General features: G+C 42.8%; 1 protein-coding gene across 2 annotated transcripts in view; it reads left to right on the plus strand.

Annotated features, from left to right (window-relative positions):
• LOC122806316 (cryptochrome-1-like) overlaps positions 1 to 22,759 on the plus strand; it is a 401,673-nt gene that overhangs the window by 141,853 nt on the left and 237,061 nt on the right. For both annotated transcript variants that reach the window (XM_044076633.1, XM_044076634.1), the window contains one exon: positions 11,469 to 11,609. In XM_044076633.1, the coding sequence (XP_043932568.1) occupies positions 11,469 to 11,609 (141 nt within the window). The remainder of the gene's footprint in view (positions 1 to 11,468; positions 11,610 to 22,759) is intronic.

Below are 22,759 nucleotides of genomic sequence, written 5' to 3' on the forward strand. Positions count from 1 at the left end.
TGTTTGGATGGATGCTGAGCATGATTACAGAGATTTCTATATTTGTCAGGGTTTGTTCCTATGATGTTGCATAGTCGTCTCTCTTACTTGAAAATCTGTCTCGAGAATCAGAATCTTTAGGCACTTGCAACGGGATAAGATAGAATTGGCATCCGTGACTGCCGCTATGCCTTTGCTGAAGAAGTCTGTGAAGCTTCAGGTGGAGGCTTCTGCTGTGGAGTCGGACCTGGATGTTTCCATTGTGTCTCTCGGGGAGTTGGCAGAATGTCTGTCCATTATTGATGTTGGTGTTGCTCCTGTTTTTGCAACTTGGATGGAAGCTGGTATGGCGCAGACTATTGGAGTGTTACGGACACATCTATCATATCCAAATAGACGTCCGCTTTGGCTGTGAAGGTGGAGCCATTGTTTGTTATATCAGAGGGACTGGATGGTTGAAGAAGAAATCAAAGGTACTTTGAGGTATGTCAGGGATCAGAGAGACTGTGTTTAGTTAGAGCAGGTGTAGGGGCAAAGAAGAAACAAGACACAACATGTAGTTTCTTCTACTCTGTGAGGGATCTCAGCAAAAGTGACAGAATTTCACATAGGGTCTCTTTTGACTGTTATGTCACTTATTTTTTCCTGCTACCGTTACCTCACCTATTCTCCCACCTCCCCACCCCAAGGTCGAAGGATGATTGAGGATGAGGAGGGTACTGATTTGAATGGAGGAACTCTCCAGCTTATTTGTCCCAAATCCTTTCTCCTTTTGGCTTTGCTTCTAATGACCAAGATACTTTATTTCTCGACTCCCCTATGAAAGAACTGTTATGTGAGAGTGCCATTGTCAAAATGATGAAACATTTTAGTTGAAGGGGTGTCAGTTGTCAGCCTGACCCTGAGTAGCATCCTGCCCTCACCGAGAATGATACTTCAGTGTAAAGAAAAAATGATCAATTTCAACAATTGGCTAAGCTTCTGGTGTCATTCAAAAGGGATCCAGTGTCTGTCAGCCTGGGACGACATGCTCGACAAGCCGTGTTGCTTCGCAAAAGATGGCTTGTACCTGTCTCCTCTAGGCTTTCGAATACTGGCCAAGGCTCTTGCTGCCCTTATAGTGCCTTTCTTAGACAAGGTTCAAACGTCAAACCTACCTCCATAAACAGCACAATTAACAAAAAACTGAGGGTTATGCTACTCAACACCAGGACTTTAAATCTCAAAATGCACGCGCTCGACGCACTCCTTAGTATGGAGAACATAGACATCTGTGCAGTAACTGAAACCTGGTTCAAGGCTCCAGAGACAACTCATACCACACGTTTCGGCCACAGAACACGGACCGAAACACAAAAGGAGGGGGTGTATCCATATTCATCAAGGATACCTACACCTCCAGGTTAGTGGCACAGCATGATACCTCTGAGATCATCCATGTGCAACTAACATCGGGCAAATCTGCAATTTAAATTGTGGCCTGCTACAGATCACCCTCCATGACCCAGGACCACCACTCCACCATTCTGGAGACACTGGAAAACCTGAAGGTCCTACCGAACACCCTGATGTTGTGCGATTTTCAATTTACCCTACCATTCACTGGGAAAACTACTAGAGTACAAACTCCCAGGCTCAGCGCTTCCTGGAATTCATCAACTCAAATGTCCTAGATCAGATGGTAAACTCCCCTACCAGAGGTGAAAACATATTGGACCTGGTCAGTACCAACATGGGGTGACAGGTGTTCCACACCGGAGATCAACCCATCACTGGTTAGATCAGACCATAAACTAATCAGTCTGGATGTCCACACCCCACCACCACCCCCAACTAAGGAAACCACAGTAAAAAACTTTTCTAAAGCAAACTTCACCTTACTTAAGACAGAGGTGGTAAGTTTCACAGCCCCCACGCTAAAGGATAACGCTGCCCAAGATGCAGAAACCTTTACAAATGCACTCTGAGCACCTACAAGGATGTATGGATCGTGCCATCCCTAGCAAAACCAAGACTCATTCCTCTAAGAGAAAGAAACCAGTTTGGTGGACCCCTGCCATAAACAGGCTGTACAATAGAAGGAGGAAGCTAGTTCAGAAAAAAAAGCAAATCCCAAGAAGGAAAGACATCCCTGATCAGTATCAGTAAGTAACTAGGGTCCCTCATGAAATCATCCAAGGCTAACTTCGAAAGACAAATAGCCAAGGATTCAAAAGATAACCACAAAGCCTTTTTTACTTATGTTAAGAATCTAAGTGGCAACTCGCAGATATGCACTGAACTAGTGCAAATTAGCACAAAATATACTGAATCTACTGATACTGCCAACATCCTGGCAGATAGATTCAGTGCAAACTTCACCCCCCTCTCACCTCCAAAAGGGCCCACAACAATACCGGAAAAGTGTAGTGTCCCCAAAAATCACAGACGCACAGGTGAAAACAGCCCTTTGAAAAGCCAAAAACACAGCGTCAGTGGGACCAGATGGTGTCTCAGGCTGCGTCTTGCATGAACTACAGAACAAACTATCCTCCCACCTAAACACGCTGTTCAACCTCAGCCTCTCCACAGGCTACATGCCCATAGAATGGTGCACAGCAATGGTTATTCCTCTCCACAAAGGAGGGGCCACAACTGACAATGGTGTATATCGCCCCATAAGACCGACTAGCCTGGTCTGCAAGGCTGTGGAGCGCATCATCAAGGAACCCATTAACAAAGACATTGGGAAACTCCAAACACTTGACCCGACCCACTTTGCCTTTGTTAAGGGCAGATCATGCCTACTAAACCTGGTTGACTTCTTTGAGAGTCACCAAGGCCATAGACGAGGGGAAAGGTGGTTCACACAGCCTACCTTAACAATGCTTTCGACACCATTCCCCACTCTGGTATTACAGAAAAACTCACCAGCCTGAACATAAACCTCTACGTCACGAGATGGGTTGCCAACTGGCTAACAGACAGAACTTGCATGGTAAGAATAGCGAGCTCCAGGTCCGACTCTAAACCAGTCACAAGTGGTGTCCCGCAAGGCTCAGTCCTGGGACCCCTACTGTTCGGCATATACTTCTCAGAAGTACAGGCTAACACAGGAGGACTATGGCTAACCAAGTTCGCCGATGAGTGCAAACTGGGAGCCATAATTGACTCTCCGACTGACAAGGACATCCTCCAAAAGGGCCTTACTGAGACGGACTCCAAGTGTCAGAGTCATGGCCTCAAGCTGAATGCCAAAAAATGCAGTCATCCCGTTTGGGAAAAACAAAACGCCCATGAATTACCACATAGGTGGCAGCCCCCTTAATACAGAAAAGGTAATAAGAGATCTGGGGATCCAGGTAGATAGTGATCTCTCCTTTGACAATCATATTGCCAAAGTAGTTAGGGGATCCTTCTATGTGGCCCATCTAATTACTAAAGGGTTCGCATCTAGAAATAAAGAGGATGTTCTTCGTGTTTCACTGTTGCAGTCATTACATTTGGGTAATCTGCTGGCAGGTTGCCCTCAGTCGGCCTGAATAACAAAGTCTTGGGTCCTGCGTCGGTTGCTGTCCCTTCTTCCATGACATCAGGTCGTCAGGGATATAAAACATGCATTTCATCAGTCTTTCTTGCAGTGTGGTGCCGAAGTAGTTTGCAGTCTTCAACCTAAAGCTAAAAGTTAATAATTGTATTACTTTTGGGAAGCAAATACCTCATAAGGACTTTCATTTGTACTGTATTCCTTGCCAAGGCCCTGACCACAATGTGCCTTTTGCATCTCATTATTTTGGCTCTTGATTTAACTATCCAGAAATGTCGACGGTTAGCAATCCGACTACTGGAATACACAAAAAATGCAAAGAAAAAGACAGACCTTCTAGGTGCAAAACTGATTTCGCCGGTACTCAGTGAAGCGCTTTCGCAGCCCCTGATGCCTGCTACTTTTGATTCTCAGGCCTCTGTTGAGACCCATTTGGAGGCCAGTATGCCGCAAGACACTAAGTATTGAACCCACAGATGTCTCTACCTTAGATGGGTCCGGAGCCGCTGAGCAGGCACTGGCTTCTGAGGGTGTTTTTCAGGCCTAAAGATTTGTATATTAAACCGACGCCATCTCCAAAACTTAGACCAAAATCAACTTCTATGTCAAAAAAAACGACGCGTGGGCCATGTGCACAGGCACCTATGCCTAAAAAAACAAATTATCAAAATGGCTGAGGATTTAATTACCTTGATCAGGGGTTCCCATCCCCCTCCTGCTAAGAGGCCTAGGCAGGGCACTGATTATGATTCATCAGATCAGGTTTCCATTTCTTCTGATCAGGAATTATCTGTTCCACCTTATGAGGACTCTGATGCAGAAGAATCATCCCTTCTGCTTCTCCTCCAGAGGATTTTTCTTTTGGAGAAACTTTGCATACCTTAAGGGAACATTTTCAGTGGGAGAGTCAGGATTTTTCAGAATGTAAAAAGAGGCTTAGGGATTTCCTTCCTCCTCAGCATAGGCCTTTGGCTATACCCCCTGTTCTAGACATTGTTGATTATGTTTTATCAGAATCCAGCCTGGCTCCTGATTCCCTGCATCCGGCTCCTAGTAAACCAGACAGATATTACCAGGTTCCTGACTCCTACAAATTCCTTTTTTAAAAAACCCTACTGCTGACCCTGAAACCATCTCTCAAGGTCCCAAGAGTGTTAATGCTTCTACTGCTAAAAAGCCTACCCCTTTTGATAGAGACTCCAGGGCGCTGGATAGAGATAGGGTAAGAAGGTTTACACGTCTGCAAACTTGGCAATCAGGGCTTTAAACTGTCAATTTCATATGCTTAAATATCAGCAGAATGTCATGGGCTTACTTAAACAGAAAATTATGTTTATTTCTGACTGTGTGGAAAATAGTTACAGGATTTATTGCATTTAGCTGAACAAGTTGGAAAGCATACTTTGCAATGTGGTTTTGATTCCTTGTAGGCCTCCTGCAGGGCCACTGTAACTGGATCTGTGATAAGATGGCATGCTTGGCTCAAGGAGCAAAATCTGCCTGATCATGTTAAAGCAAAATTGTTGGATGCTCCTTTACAACAGGACCGTCTATTTGGTAATAAGGCAGAAGAAGTTTTGAAAAAGATGGAAGACTAAGCTAAATCTATGCAAACTGTAAAAGACTTCCTACAAGTGCAGCCACCCAGGTTCAATAGGCACTGGCCTACTAAGAATTGATCTTTTCCAGTACTCACCAGAGCCACTCAGGTCAAACCCAGACGCACCAAAGGCTCCAGGTTTCAGTCATAGGGAACTTACAGAACAAAACAATGGGGTGCCTCCACCTCCAAAACTGGAAGTAGCGAGCCCTCCCCCTATGGTAAACAGTCTCATTGACTTTCCTCTGCCATCACCAAGCACTTATCTTTTGGCAGCCCCTTTGGGGGGAAAACTGGCACTTCATGCATGAAATTGGCTTCGAATTACCCAGGATAAGTGGGTTTTAAATATAGTATCCCAGGGATACAGATTTCATTTCCACACGTCGCCATTCCCAAACGGATGGCCAGATCTGCCTCCAAATCAGTGGGCAAGAGGTCCAGAAACAAGTCATGTCTCTCATGAATATGGGGGCTATTCAACCAGTACCAGAAAAGGAAAAGGGACAGGGTTTTTATTCAAGACTTTTCCTGGTACCCAGAAAAGACAAATCATGGCGACCAATTCTAGACTTATCCATTCTAAATACATTCCTGGACATTCCAAAATTCAAGATGTGAACTCTACAACAGTTACTGCCTATGCTAGGCAAGGATGCCTGGTTGGTAACTCTAGACTTAAGAGGCTTACCTGCATATCCCAATCAGGGAATCTTGCAGAAGATACCTCCACTTCAAAGCAGGCTGTTTGCATTACCAGTTCTCTGCACTGCCCTTTGGCTTATCTACTGCGCCCAGGGTCTTCACAAAGTGCCTGACACCAGTAATTACATTTTGCAGACAAACATTCAAATTTATCCTTATCTGGACGATTGTTTAATGCAGGCAGAAAAGAAGGGCACTCTTCTACAGCATCTGGCGTTTGTAAAAAGGCTTCTAACTTGTCTGGGGTGCACCATAAACAAAAAGAAATCACAACTGGTACCTTCTCAAATAATTACATTCCTGGGTGCAAGCTTGAATACAACTGCCCAGATGACTTGCCTCACACCAGAAAAACAAATTCAGTTGATGACTTACTTCAAACAAGTGGCCACACAAACCCAGCTCTCTGCAAGGCAAATTCTGCAGGCCTTGGGGTTCATGGCTTCCTGCATTCTACTAATTCCATATGCAAGACTGCATATGAGGAAACCCCAATGGTACGTAAAATGTTTATGGAGTCAACATGGTCACAGCCTGGAAACAACGATTCCTGTCATTCCTTGCCTGCAGCAGGAGTTCCTATGGTGGGCAGAGGCCTGTTACCAAAACAAGGGGCTGTCATTCATTCCATCCCCTGCCACCCAAACCCTGACTACAGACGCATCAGATTATGCTTGGGGGGCCCTTCTGGCAGGGAGATGCATTCAGGGCAAATGAAGCCCAAACCAGATGCACCTACATATCAACCAGAAAGAAATGCTAGCTGTACAGAATGCTCCGACAGCCTTAAACGACTTTCTTCATCCAGGACAATTACTGATAAAGACGGACAACACCACAGTTATGTGTTAAATAAACAAGCGGGGGGGGGTACCCATTCCTACCCCCTTTGCAGACTTGCCATGGCTTTGTGGAACGCAGCCTTGACTTACCAAATACATCTGCAAGCTCAGTTCCTACCAGGAAAGAAAAATACTCTGGCAGACTAAGCAGAAATCTTATGGACCCACACAAATGGAAACTGTATCCACAAATTTTCAGCACGTTGACACAAAAATGGGGGAGCCCAGACATAGTTTTGGGGAAAGACAAAAAGATCTATCAGTTGGACACATTCTGCACAAGAATCAATCCCAAGAAAGCTTGGAAAGTGGATGCTCTACTATCAGTCTATGCCTTTCCCCCTCTGCCTCTGCTCTCCAAGGTTTTGCTAAAAGTCAAACAAGAAAAAACGAAAATGATTCTGATTGCTCCAGACTGGCTTCGCCAACACTGGTACCCGTTCCTACACAATGTCACACCTTCCTCCATGGTACCTGCCTCAGACACCTTATCTACTGTCTCAGCAGAACTATCCAGTTCTGCACACTCGGCTCCAAACTTTGAATCTTGCAGCATGGCTTATCAACTAATTTCACCAGTTAATATCTCAGTAAACCTGTGATGGATGTCATTTTGGAGGCTAGAAGGCCTAGTACTAGAGATTCTTATGCTGATAAATGGAAAAGATTCTGTGCCTGGAACCAAGCACAAGGAATAAACACAGCAATGCCCAATATTCTTCCGATTCTGCAATTATTTAACTGAGATGCTTCACAAGGGCCAATCTTTTTCTTCTATAAAAAATCCATGCCTCTGCCATTTTGGCTCATTACAACACAGAGCCTCCTCTCTTTTCTCATCCCCTGGTAAAGCAGTACCTCTGAGACGCCAAAAAATTGAGACCTCCCAGGAGAGCACCAACTCCTGCATGGGACCTCAATTTTGTGTTGGAAAAACTCACCCTGCCTCCTTTTGAACCAGCTGCTACTGCAGACATAAAATTTCTCTCTTGGAAGACTGCTTTCCTTTTAGCAGTCACTTCAGCTAGAAGGATTTCAGAACTACAGGCTCTCATGGCAGTGGAGCCTTTCATTATCTTTTACCCGGACAGGGTGGTCCTCCGGACCAATCCATCCTTTATGCCTAAAGTGGTATCTAGTGTGGCTCTTAATCAGACCATTCATCTGCCAACTTTTTTCCCAAATCCACAGAACAAGGGGGAGCGGATTCTGCATTCATTGGATGTACACAGTCAACTAAGATTCTACTTGAACAGGACAAAATCTCTAAGAAAATCTGAGCAATTACTGGTGGCATTTGCTGCAGGGGCAGAGGGAAAGGCTATTTCAAAGCACACTATTTGAAAATGGAAAAGCCATTGTATTCGTTTCTGCTACATGCACCATGGTAAACCTGTCCCCAGGGGGATCAGATCCTGTTCCACCAGGGCTACATCTACTTCTGCAGCGGGGTTCCTACCAGAGACATTCTAGAAGCTGCTACTTGGAGCTCAGTTCATATGTTCACCAAACATTACCATTTACCTCTCTTCTCTAAATCCAGAGCAGGCTTTGCCACTGCTGTACTGCAGGGCCTTATAGCTGCTCCTAATGCTGTATAATTCCATCCTCCCAGCCATAGCTTTGGGATTCTACCCAAATGTAATGACTGCAACATTGAAACACGAAGAAAATAGTACAGTTGTGTACACTTACCATAAATGTAGATGTTCGAGTGTATTCACTGTTGCAGTCCTGATTACCCACCCGCCAGCCCCGTTTTTCTTTTGTTATATCTCTGCTTTCTCTTACTATGCTTAAAAGCCTTTTTGGTGTATTTGCGTGTGTGTGTGTGTGTGTGTGTGTGTGTGTGTGTGTGTGTGTGTGTGTGTATATATATATATATATATATATATATATATATATATATATATATATATATATATATATATATATATATATATATATATATATATATATATGTGTGTGTATATATATATATATATATATGTGTATATATATGTGTGTATATATATATATATATATATATATATATATATATATATATGTGTGTGTGTATATATATATATATATATATATATATATATATATATATATATATTTTTTTTTTTTTTTGCTCCCAATTTTGGGGGCACCTGACATCTGGGGCAAGAAAAACTGATAAATGGCGTTTGCTGCATGTTTTATACCCCTGACGTCATGGAAGAAGGGACAGCAACTGACGCAGGACCCAAGACTTTGTTATTCAGGCCGACTGAGGGCAACCTGCCAGCAGATTACCCAAATGTAATGGCTGCAACAGTGAATACACTCTAACATCTACATTTATGGTAAGTGTACACAACTGTACTTTATAGGGCCCCTCTACTCGTCACTCATTAGACCCATCATAGAGTACAATGCCCCATTTGGGATGTACCTCACAAGACACTTACAACAGCTGGAAAGACCACAAAAGTACCTCACCAAGAGGATTACTGGCCTCAAACATATGTCCTATGCAGCCCGACTGAAAAAATTCCGGCTGTACTCAGTGGCATATCGCTTACTCAGAGATGATTTCTGCCCGACTTACAAAGCCGTGTACAACTCAGAATTGATAGACATGCTCCACCTAAAGAAATCCAAGTCACTGCGAGCCACGTGCCCTAGTGAGCTAAACCTCACCACAACAATAAATAGAACATGCTGGAGGAATAGATTCCTGTCAGAGACTCTCCATGCTTTGGAACAAAATTCCAGATTAAGTCAGGCAGAGCCCCTCACTAACACTCTTCAAGAGAAACCTTGACGAGTGGATGAGTAACAGAAAATCCACCCCTGGGATCACTTCATTGGTTCTGCTTGACAGAGGATCAGTTAATTAAACAATGGGGCGGCAAAAGCCGACACACTCTGCCTAGGCTTATAAATGCCCTCAGGCAGATAGCCTAGTACCTACCTATGAACCTATATACAAAAGCGGTACTATGCCCTTCTGGAATTGGGGGTATAGCCGATGCCTTCTGCTATTCCCCCTATTTTGAAAGCTTTATTGGACCCTTTCTGTATTGCTTCCTTTAATCTTAGAGAAGCACTTATTTATTCCACCAGGGCAATTTCTACATCTGTGGCTTTCTGTAAGCTGTTGTGATTCAGAACATTAGTGAGGCAGCTAACTTGGTCCTCCATCCATACATTTTCTAAGCACAGCAAGCTGGATATTCTTACAGGAACAGGAGAGGATTGGATACAGAAACCTCTGCAGGGCCTCCTGTAAAACGGGAGGAATCTTTTCCACAGCCTTTTGTGTACCTCTCTGTGCTATATGGTGTTGCTGTTTTGGGATCCTTCTCATCTGCATTGAATTATACTTCAACAATGATCCATTCAAAAAACATAACACGGTTGTGTGAGAAATGAAGTACCGTCTCCATTTTCCTGCAGGAGACTTTCTTATGCAGAGACTATCTTTCTACATAAAAGCTGAGGTGGGAGACCAGAGAGGCAAGTAAATTATGCTCTTCTACTTTCCTGTTCGTCTCCATGTCAGTAGTACCATCTTTTTGAGAAATGTAATGAAAGTCAAGGTATTTACACTTTTAACGTTTTGTTTAATTTGGTGCTACGGTAGTGTTGTCGCCTCACAGTTAGACGTTGCACGTTCGATTCTCAGTTAGAGCGTCTTCTGTGTGTCGACATGTGTGAATGGGCGTTCCTTCATTGAAGGTTGTGCGTTAGGCCTGGCAAGCCAGCACGTAAAAATCTACTGCCAATCATTAGCGGACTGGAGTTTCCACTGTGGCGACCCCTAACCGGGAAAAGCCGAAAGACAGTTTTTTTTATTTTCCTAAATATTCTCTGAAGGCAAGAAGGGCAGTTTACTTTACTATCCATACTTTTTTGTCTCTCCCCTGTAAAATGAACAGAAGATAGCATGGGGCAGCTGCTGTATTATCCAGGGACATAAATATGTACCCCGCTTTTGGTAGGGTCAACCCACACCTTGACATCACAGAGCTATGGAAATTGTGAACATCTGCCTTTGGCCAACTCCTGTATATTGGGAGTTCTGCTGCAGCAGTGATCCTACTAGAGCATCTGCTGTTTTGGTGAGTTTGAAACACGTGTACTTTCTATCACTGGTTCATGACTTCATTTAACTCTGACATGGCATTCCCTGCCAGGTGTGAAAATAATCTGCCTACTCTACTTGAAGTACGCAATATTAGGCAGTGGAGGAGAATATCTGCCTGGATGGAGGAGAGAAACTGGTTTAATGGTAGTTTGCCAGACGGTTCTATAACATAAGTGCTGATAATAACTGTGATTACTGGCTTTTAGGACATCCTTTCCTCCATCAAGGATAAAGTAGCAGCAGCAAACCGTTGCATTCTTTAAAAGTGAAAAGGTCTTCATTTCTTTTGTTGATATGTTAAATTTAAAGAACGAGTTTCATGTGTAAGCATAACTGTGCCTTTGTAAATTTTTATAAAAGAAATGCTTTGTCATTGCTACATTTGTGTTGTGTGCCCAGAATTCATGCTGCAGGGGTATAGCATGTAATGGGAGCTACAGTAGCTGGGGGGGCAAAAGATCTGATCAGTCAACTGCCTAGCAGAACCTCTGTACTGATGAATAAGCCTCTGGAGCTGTACTGCCAACTGAGGGTGGCAGTGTACTTGGCACAGAAAACTACTGAAGTACTCCTAGTAATGTGATAAGAGTGCTGAAAGAGCATTAAAAGAATCCCACATGTTTTACAACAATTAAAGAACAGTGATAACTGGTTTGAATTTCTTTCACTGATGCAGAAATTGTTTGCAATTGTTTTTAGGCTTGGGTTGCAAATTTTGAAAGGCCAAGAATGAACGCTAATTCACTATTGGCAAGTCCTACTGGTCTTAGTCCGTACCTTCGTTTTGGATGCCTGTCATGTCGTCTCTTCTACTTCAGGTTAACGGATCTCTATAAAAAGGTTTGTAACTTCCAAGCAGTGATAAGCCCATTTCACTTGCAGGTTTTGATTTATTTTGGTCATCAGGTTTGTTTAGGTAGTGGTAGTCTTGTCTTTGTAAAAGTGTAAACAGGGTACTGTCCAGAGAGATGTAATAAGATTGTGCATGATCTGTAGAGGAGACGATATGAAGAGACATTAATGGGCAAAAGCATTAAAGTTGGCACAGAAGACAATACGTTGTGAGTGTTGGGGGAGGGTATACTGCAAAAAAAAAAAAAAAAGGAAATGTCTTCAAGGGAATTAGAAAGGTGTTGGATAAAGATGGCCAGGTGTACAGAGGATCATAAAGGAATACACAGATCAGGTGCAAGACTTAAGGAAAGGAATGGATGGCATGTTAAACTGAAAGGAGAGTTTGTCCTTCAAGAAAGAAATGGTCAATCTGAGTCTGTCTGATATCAGATTCTGTTTCTCTCTGCAAGTTGTATGCTGTAATAGCTGCACATCTTAGAAAGTCAGAGTGTATGAACATTTTCATAAGAGGAGCAGAAAATCATCAAAGAATTATATTCCTTGTTTCTTTGCAGACAAAGAGAACAAAGTGTGTAGTTTGTAATTCACTGAGCTCACATATCTGGATATTGAAAATAAGACTTGCTTACTGTATAGCAGTTTTATTGTATTTTGGTGCTGTAGTATTTGGGCACCTGGGCTTCAGGAACATATTGGTGAGTGATTTCTATTCTTTTGGGTGATGTCCATAAAAAGTGGACTGAACATTCAGTAGATTGAGGGCATTCTTTTGGTCATAAGCCTTCGAAAAATTGCTGGTAATGAGAACACGGTGACCTTGTAGAGTGAATGTAGACTTTCAGAAAGTGGCTTTTGTAAATGTCATCACCATTGTTCAAAAAAGATGGAGGAAAACCGCCATAAACATGTTCAAAAGGTCCTCCAGTTTGTCCCTGTTGTATTTGCTAATTATATGACTTCAGTGGTCATGTGAATGCAACTTCATTCAGTTTTTCTAGAATGTTTCTTTTGATATTTAACTTTTACACGCCACGTGAACTTGAAACCCTTACGATAGCCCACATATCTCTGTGTAGTAAGAATGCTTTCAGATATCTCTCTGCTACCTGGTATGACATCTTTTCTTTTTTTTTCTTTTAAACAATTAAAATTTTTATTGAATTGTTATTTATGACTTGGGCAATCATACATATATTATAAATGAAGATAATTTTGACATTTTTAGTTGCAAACATAATACATCAGTTGTAATCCTCGGTACAGTCATTGTCATTCAAACATTCCATAGCTCATTCAGTCCCTGCCTTCCCTTAAACCTCGTTCCCCCTCCAAAACATTATTCAGCATGTACTGTTCCCACATTTCCCATTTTTTTCTATGTAATTTACTCCTACCCTTTTCTAAAGATCCCATTTCCAATTATTGTATCTTCCTTACTGTATTCACTACTTTTAGAATAGTTGGTTTAGACTTTGATTTCCATTTTCTAGTAAGTGCTTTTTTGGCAGCCAACAGAATTAAACTCTGCAAGGTTTTACTATTTCTAGGCTATTCCGATTCTGTATCACAGCTCAAGTAAGTCATTGTCTTAGTTATACCAATTTACCCACCCAGTATTTCTGACAGAGTTGTCTGCAGGCTGTTTTTAAGGTCTGCCAACTCATCACATTCCCAGAAATATGTTCCCAGTTACCTCTTTTCCTCATCACACCTCCAACATTTGTACTTTACCTGAGGAAAAATTATTTGCAGTCTACTTGGGGTATAAAAATAACTATGCAAACACTTCCAAGCAAATATACTCAGTCTCTAGCCTGCAGTCCAAATGTATTTTAGTGTCTTCCAGTTCTTTTACCTTTCCCTCTCTAATTTGCTCTCAATACTATGGTTCCTTTGCCAGTTTTCCACATTAAATTCAGCCCCCTCTTGCCTGATCTCTGTACTCCTAATTGCAGTCATCCCTATCTGCAGAATCTCCCCTGTCCATTTCAATGTTGGCTTGGTTCTTAAAATACTTTTTTCTATTTTATGAATGTAGTGTTCTGTATGATTATTGTTCTCCTTAAGGGTCTGTATCCAAAATCAGTCTCCTTATTTTCTCCATACATGTATTTTCTGAAGAAATTTTTTATCTTCTGTAATAACTTCCAAACAGTTTCCATTACCCATTCCTTAACATCCTCTTTGTTTAAAATATAGGTGAGGAAGAACCAGTGTCATTTTTATTTAATTACCCTGCATTTTGTATTTTAGTTATTATTGGTATGTGATCTGAAATGGTTATTGGATGCTTATCAAAACTTTCATTTAAATGCACATGTTCCTGTAAAATATAATTTGCCTAGCCCAGTTTCTGTATCTTAAGGAATAATATGTAAATTATCTCCAAGCTCCTACTACTGAATTCACGACTTCCATACCAAATATTTTCATTCATTTCTTCAAAAATGTAACCTCTTTTTTGTATATTTTACCTTCTAGGCCCCATATAAATCCTCACTGTTACAAATCAAATTCCAATCCCCCATCTATAAGTTATATTCCCTGTTGAAAGCAGATATTTCTTCCAGAATGTTCTTAAGCTCCATTGTAGCAGTTTTAGGTGGAGTAAAAATACATGCCTTCTCCTTCCCTGCAAGTAGCCCCTTACTACTACAAATCTACCATTATTTATCATTTTTCCCCTCTTCTGTCTCTATTGGAGATCCTCAAGCAATTATATACTCCCCATTTTTTTTGTCACAGATATTCTGCTGAATAACCATCCTGAACTCCTTTCTTTATAAAATTCACATGCTCATTTCTTTAAAAATGTGTCTTCTATAGAACAGCTATTTGCACTATGCATTTCTTAATATAGTTCACTACTTTCTTTTTTGTATGTATGTGTGGGGCCAGTCACATTCAGAGATAATGTGCAAAGCATTGCCATTATGGTAAGAAATTATTTCCACCTGTTGTGTTGTAGTATCTTTCAGCTTTTCCCGGTTAGGGGTTGCCGTAGCGGAACTCCGGTCCGCTAATGATTGGCAGTAGATTTTTACATGCAGAGTTGCCAGCTCTGATGCACAACCTTCAATGAAGGTACGCCCATTCACGCATTGAGAATCAAACAGGACTGGTGATTCTTGAAGGCGAATTGCCGAGGTACCAGATCGTTGGAACAATAAAGGAATATACTGGTGAAGTACTGGCTATTTGGTGTGTATTTTTCAAACAGGACAATGTCTTACTGTGAGGCGACAATGCTACCGCAGCACCTGTGTATGACAGCTTTTTTCAGAAATGTCTAGATTCAGCTTTTTGATGCAGGCATATACCGATGTTTGGCAGGTTGATCTTTTATGCAGTAATGAGAACCCTCAATCAAAAAAGAACCCCCCCGCCCCGAGCACTCCCATAACCTATTAACTTAATGCAAGCCCACAAAACTACATACATCTTCAAATAATGAAGTGTAACCCTTTTAATAGGAACAGTTGTCTTAGATTGACAGCTATATCCACAGGCTTTAATTAACATGTAGTGAAGGTTGTCTATGGTAAGACACGTGGTACAGCCTGTGCTTCTACTTGCACTATGTGCTGTCTGTTTTGATCTTATCACTGTTCCTCACCAAGATGTAGAAACCAACTTGAATACTTTCAGAAAACATTCTTTCAATGGATAAAAGATAAAGTGTTCTGTTTTTATTACCCTTATCGACTTGTCTCCCTAGAAACATGAAACCAGAAACACAGTTGCCTTCAGCTACAAGCTTCTCATGTTGCACCTTGAACATTTATGTATTAAAGGAGAACTCCACCCAAAAGGCAAGTTTCTCTTTCTAAAGGGAGTTTTCCTTCCCTGTAGTCCAACACTAAACACTTCACATATAGAAAAGACTTTAATTATGTTTGCCTTTCATTCCTACATTTTTCATCTGTTAAATCACAACAGCTACTAAGAGTGGTACAGTAATTGTTAGGTCATTTATCCCAACAACCGAGCAATTAAGAAAACGACATTTAAATGCGCCTTATACAGATTGCCAGCATCACACCTCATATAAATAGTGTAACCTGGAGTTTGAACAAAGGCAGGGCTTTCAAGCTTAGTTTTCAGATACAAATGTCTTTCTCTTTGATAAAACTCAGTGCCACAAAAAAGAAAACATAAGTGTTTACTTTCTGTAACAGTTTGATTTTTGCATTTTTTTCTACACTTTAATTTTTGTAAGAGTTGTATGTTACTTTTGGAGTTGGGGAAAGAAGATTAACATCAAAGACTTTAATTCTAACTATGATATTTAAAACTGTGAATGCAACACAAACCATCTCAGCCCAAGTAACGTTTATAAACCACAGGGGTCAGATTTCTCACCCTTGAACACTGAACTAGTGTTACTTTGAAAAGAAAAATTAACTCAGTTACATTTTCAAGCTAGTCATTCAAGCATTCCTTTAAAATGTTGCAACAGAGATGGCCACTAATGAAAATCAAAGGAAGCAAAGTAAGTAAAAATGCAATTGATGCCGACAGTGAAAATTAAGCAGTCACAGCAATGTTGTCAACTGATGAGAGAGAGAAAACTACAGTAAGTGATCCCCTCACAATAAGGATTTCTTTCTGTCCCTCTTACATGACACCAGGAAGGCGAAGGCATGGACTGTAAAACAAAATAATGTTGTCCATGGCAGCCTCCTTCAGATCATTTTGGGGTATAACAAATTATAAAATAATTGTAACCATTTACTTTGATACAGTGGTGCAGCGGTAGTGTTGTCGCCTCACAGCAAGAGGTTCTCCCATTCGATTCTCGGCTGGAGCGCCTTCTGTGTGGAGTTTGCATGTCCTCCCCGCGGTCGAGTGGTGTTCGAAAGACATACGTAGAGTGTGCCTTCGTTGAAGTTTGGGCGTCGAGCTGGCACCTTGGCACCGTAAAAATCTACTGCCAATCATTAGCGGACCGGAGTTGTGCTGTGGCAACCCCCAACAGGGAAAAGCCGAAAGAAGAAGAAGAACTTTGATACACAGGCATTAGCAATACAGAAAAGTTCAAGATTGGCTGAAAAACATGATTTGATGTTGTCGTTTTCATTTTTCCTTGAACTGTGGGTTTTGGATCCAACTTGGCTGCTTATAAAAGTTTAGGCTCCAAAGCACAAGCTTCTCACCTACCCGTAATACCCCCCCCCCCGAAGTTACCTAGGATCTCATTTGCCGCTCTTAGGAGAAGCATAACTGTCCATTGTCTCGAGCTCTGGTGAAAGGGAAAAAGTTAAGGGGTTTTCCTTTTTTAGTGTGGCCTCCCGTATACTTTTCTGTACCCTACCTTCTGACACTGTTATTAAAAAAAAAAAAAAACACTAATTTTAGTTTAGTTAGTCTTGTTGCATCTGCTGGCGAGCTCTTAGTCAGAATTGCTGTCTTTCTCTTCTCTTTACTCCTTTCTTCTCTAAAGTTTTTGGGATGTCTGAGAAACATTTTAGGTTTCAAACAATGCACTGCCTGTGGGCACAAGATTCCCTTATCTGATGCCTACAAGGAGTGTGTGTATTGTCTCAGCCCTGCTCACCTCAAAGCCCTCCAGTACCATCTGTGAGGGCTTCCATCAAAGAGCACTGGCCAACAGAAGGAAGAAGCTTATTTTGAAGGGCCTTTTACCTCCTCCTGCCCTGTTGACAGTTTTCTTCTACAGGGACTCATCCCTCTTCCAAAAAGTGCAGAGGAGACATGGGACATAGAAAATGTTCCGTGTAGAAGTCTGCTTCCTCATCTTTGGATGAGCCTCCAGCCTAGGCTGCTAAAGTGTCGGATCCCAGATCTTCAGATTTGAATAAGTCTGTGCAATCCTCTCCTCACTCCTGAGCTCCTTTGCCTTCAGAGCTCCCTCCTCCTACTGTAGGTTTGCCTCATATAGAGAGATCTCCAAGGATCTCATCCAGGCCACCTTCCAAAGATCTTCTTTTAGGTCTACTCTGTCTTTCAGAAGTAGAAGTGGACAGGTTGATGAAGCAGTTCCTTCAGACACAGATCCAGATGGGGGTATTACCAGCCCCTTCCCCTCCCAGGACTGTGGGTAGACCATCACTCTTGAGACCCTTAGCTCCTTCTCTGATCCAGCCTGCTGCTTTGGTGTCCTCTAATCTGAATGCCCCGAGAGCCGAGGTGTCAGAGCTGATAGTGGATCTCACTTCAACCCTGGCATCTTCCCTGTATCGCTCTGTTCAGACTGTGTCGGAGCAGAGTAGTTCTCAGAGCTGAAGCCTTGATATTGCCTCTGAGGTGTTGACCTCGACTCCCGAAGTTTTCAGAGCAATCGCTTCTCCTCAGAGCATTGGCATTTGACAGCTCTGCCTCCCCTTCCCTCTGGGAGCAGAGGGCTGGGGGAGATTGGGGATCCTCTGTCCTGGTAATTTTGGCTGTGGTAGAACGATCTTTGGCTTTTCCGGCCATTCTCCTTTTGACGTGGTGGAGAGGGTGCTCTCCATGCCAAGAAGATCCTCTGCTCCAACCCTTGTGGATCCACTTGTCACCCCCTTGGAGACTTTGAGACCTCAACACTTCCCCCCCCATCAGTACAGCTGACCCAGTAAATCCTACAAGTACTTCCACTTTTGGAACCCCAGATCTCTTCCGTCACCTCGGAACACCCCACTGAGGAGATTCCCCAGAAGAGAAGGTGCAGAAGGAGGCACCTGGATACCCCAGAGGAATCTGTCACCAAAGACAATGATTTTGAGGAAGGGGAAGGGTCCCACAGCTCTCCACCTGAAGATGTCTCCTTTGGACACCTCTTAGAAATCCTGTGCCAAAGAGGTGGATGGTCTTCACAAAACCCTACCCTGGAAGAATTGGTGTTCTTGGCTTTCAGGTCTGGCCTATCTACATTTTGGATGTTCCCCTCCTACTGATGCTCTGGTGTCAAGCAGGGCTTGGAAGGACCTGGACATGGTATACACAAGCTTGAGGACAAAATCCTCAGTGCTACCCCTGACCAACCCCATAGGGCTAAGGGAATCCCTGTAGATGCCATGGCTGTTGTGGCAGCCACCAAAAAGGAGCTGGCCCAAGAAAGCTCCTCTGTCCCTCCCACTAACAAGGAGTCTAGGGCTATGGACAGATTCAGTAAAAAAAAGTTTACTCCTAGTCTGCCTTCACATTACAAGCATTAAACTACCTTGGCTGCAGAGGGATTTAATCAAAACTCTATAGCTCGGTCCTAGAGTCCATGTCTGGTGAGGAAAGGAAATCCTTCTCCAGATTGGCCACTCTACAATCAATTTCCAATGCATCCATGAGGTTAATCTTCCATGAGGAGAAAATGCTGAGAGAAGAAAGGAGCCACTTTTGAGATTTTAAGTATTTTTTTTTCTTCAGATTATTTAAGATTTCTGCATTGCCACCTACTTTTTGGCGTTTTCCAGCTTGCTAAACTTGATATCTGTATTAGGAGCTGTATTTAGAACACATCTAGAGCCTGTTTACTGCATTTCCTGTGTTGCACTTATTTTAAAGTTATTTTTTTCTTAAAACTTGCATTTTACCTGTCTCTGGCCTAGCACTCAAGTGTGGGGTCATTTATTGCACAGTTCTAACTTGTTGCTACTTGTGTATCTCTGCTATCTTTAAACAAAACAAACAAAAAAAAATCTTGTTTTTTTCCCACTTTCTGAAATTTAAGAAAAAGTTCAGTTACAGATTTGCTGTTCTGAACTGTTTGTAAGTTTCTTGGAGGCCATTGCTTGCTTGGGCTAAAGGGAAGTCTCTGTGTTCACGAGTGGCAGTGGTAAACACTGAGTAGCCTGCCTGTCCCTGTAGGAGTGGTTACTGCCTAGTAACTGTAGTTTTTTTGACCATTTTGGGTCATTTCCAAACTCCTTGATCCTCTTTTGCTCGTTTTTGCGCACAGCGCAGCATCGGGCAGCGCCGCCTAATCAGGTTTAAACTATTCCCGGCTCCACAAAGTCTGCTCTTTACTTTTTCCCATAGAACTGTTCCAAATCTCAAAGTAAGCACTCTTTTTTTTTTTTCCTTCTAAAACCCCAGCAGTAGCTAGTGTCTTATAAATAAGCACTAATAAACTAACGCACTACACCCTCTTATACTCCCTTTAAGTACTTGGCTCCCTATTGGTCCTTTTTGATCAAGTCAAAAAGTAATTCCTTATACTATTCTGGCATGTCCAAAAGTCAGTTTCAGGTTTACTCTCCAGTCCTGCTTGTGAATATGGGAATCTTGAGGTAATGTTACAACTGCTTATGTGCACAAACCACCCTCTCCTCATCCCAACACGCTCAAATATATGTGAGAGATACAACTATATAGCCAAACTGGAGGCTGAGCTCTCTCAACATAGTACTGGCACGGTCAGTCTGGAGGAGAAGGTAATCACACACACCACAAATCCAGTTTCACATAGACCTATCGCAACAGCAAACCAAACACATAAATGCACAAAAACATACTCGGAGGCTCTAAATAAAAATCTGCCCAAGCAACAGAGACCTCCAAAGCAGACATCCAAGCAACTGCTACCCCACAACAATACCCACGTATCACATAGTTCACAAAGTCAATGTGCCACACAGTCACAGCCCTTAAGGCTGAACAACACACCTAATACACTTGTAATAGGTGACTCTATTGTCAGACACACTGACGTCCCTCTCACCAGGCTGAACAAGGAGAAGGTCACTGTAAGCTGCCTGTCAGGTGCCAGGATCCGCCACATAACACAAGCACTCAGGTCACTCCAAAGCAAGTACAAATATGACTCCGTCATTGTCCATGCTGGTGTGAATGACCTGGGACGTATCTCCCTGGATTACATGAAAAGAGACCTAGAGAAGCTCTCTGATCATGTGGCCCAGGCCGGTATGACCCTGACCTTGAGTAGCATCTTACCCTCACCAAGAATGATACCACAGTATAAAGACAAAATGATCAATTTCAACAGTTGGCTAAAGTATTGGTGTCACTCAAAGGGGATCCAGTGTCTGTCAGCCTGGGATGACATGCTTGACAAGCCACGTTGCTTCACTAGGGACGGCTTGCACCTGTCACCCCTGGGTTTTCGAATACTGGACAAGGCTCTTGCCACCCCCATAGTGCCTTTTTTAGGCAAGGCTCAAAAGACAAACCCACCTCCTTAGACAACACAAGGAAAAAGAAACTAAGGGTAATGCTGCACAATGCCAGAAGTCTAAACCTCAAGATGCACGCACTCGAGACTCACCTCAGTATGGAGAATATCGATATCTGTGCAGTAACAGAAACCTGGTTCAAGGCTCCCGAGAGCACCCCAGCACTACCAGGCTATACCTCATACCATGCTTTTCGGCCCCAAAACTCAGACCGAACCACAAGAGGAGGGGGAGTATCCATATTCATCAAAGATACCCATACCTCCAGGCTAGTGGCACTGCACGAAGCATCTGAGACATCCATGTGCAACTAACAGTGGGCAAAACTGCCTTCCAGTTTGTAGCCAGATACAGACTATCCTCCCAAACTCAGGAACCCCACTTGGCTTTCCTGAAGACACTGGAGAATATAAAGGTCTCTACAAACACCATTATATTGGGTGACTTTAACTACCCAAATATAGACTGGGAGCACTACTCAAGCCCCAACAACCTAGCCCAACGGTTCCTAGAATTTATAAACTCATGGAACAACTAGTCACCACAACCACAAGAGGGGAAAACATATTGGACCTGATCATCACCAACATGGGGACTCTGTTCCATACCAGAGATATTCCCCTCATTGGTAAGATCTGACCATAAATTAATCACTATGGACATCCATATCCTGTCCCCATCCCCAGCAAAGGAAGCCACAGTCAAAAACTTCTCAAAAGCAAACTTCCCACTTTTCAGAACTGAGGTGGAATTCTTCAAAGCCTCAGGGCCAGTGGAAAATACGGCCCAAACTGCAGAATCATTTACAAACGCATTCTATGGATACCTACAGGAATGCATGGATCGTGCTATCCCAAATAAAACTAAGACACACTCCTCCAAAGGCAGGAGACCTTTCTGGTGGACCCCAGCCATAAATAAGCTGTACAACAGTAGGAGGAAGCTACTACATGATAGAGCAAAATCCCTGAAAGGGAAGGCAACTCTGATCAGTACTAGCAAGAAACTACGATCCCTCATAATATCATCTAAGGCTAGCTTCGAAAGAAGAATTGCACAAGACGCTAAAGATAATCACAAGGCTTTCTTTAGTTATGTCAGAAACCTGGGTGGAAACTCCCAGATATGCTCTGAGTTAGTGCAAAATGACAAAAAATACACTGAACCCACAGACATTGCCAACATCCTGGCAGACAGGTTCCGTGCAACCCCCCCCCCCCCCACCAAATGAGCAAATGACTATCCCAACAGAGTGTAGCCTCCCTGACATCACAGATGCACAGGTGAGAGCTGCCCTCTCCAAAGCAAAAAAACACAGCATCAATGGGACCGGACAGTGTCCCGGGCTGCGTCTTACACGAACTCCAAGAAGAACTGAACCCTCACATAAAGTCACTGTTCAATCTCAGCCTTACTACAGGATATGCACCCAAGGAATGGCGTACAGCAACAGTGGTCCCACTCCATAAAGGTGGTGCCACAATGGACCCCAGAAACTATCGCCCTATAAGCTTAACTAGCCTGGTCTGCAAAGCTATGGAGCGTATCATCATGGAACTCTTAAACAAAGACATTCGGAACCTCCAAACACTGGATCCTACCCAATTCAGCTTTAAGGGCAGATCTTGCCTCTTGAACCTGGTCAGTTTCTTTGAAACAGTCACCAAGGCCATAGGCGAAGGGAAGGTAGTCTACACAGCTTACCTTGACCTTGCAAAAGCCTTCGACACAATACCCCACTCGGGCATCATAAATAAGCTCACCAGCTTAAATATCAACCCCTATGTCACAAGATGGGTTGCAAACTGGCTTAGGGATAGAACCCACATGGTCAGAATTGCAGGTGCCATTTCAGACTCTAAACCAGTTACAAGTGGCGTCCCACAAGGCTCAGTCCTGGGACCTCTCTTGTTCGGTATATATTTCTCTGAGGTACAGGCTAACACAGGAGGACTATGGCTGACAAAGTTTGCAGATGACTGCAAACTGGGGGTCATAATCGACTTG

The sequence above is a fragment of the Protopterus annectens genome, chromosome 7.part0 (assembly GCF_019279795.1).
Source record: "Protopterus annectens isolate FY-2018-M chromosome 7.part0, PAN1.0, whole genome shotgun sequence".
Classification (NCBI taxonomy): domain Eukaryota; kingdom Metazoa; phylum Chordata; order Ceratodontiformes; family Protopteridae; genus Protopterus; species Protopterus annectens.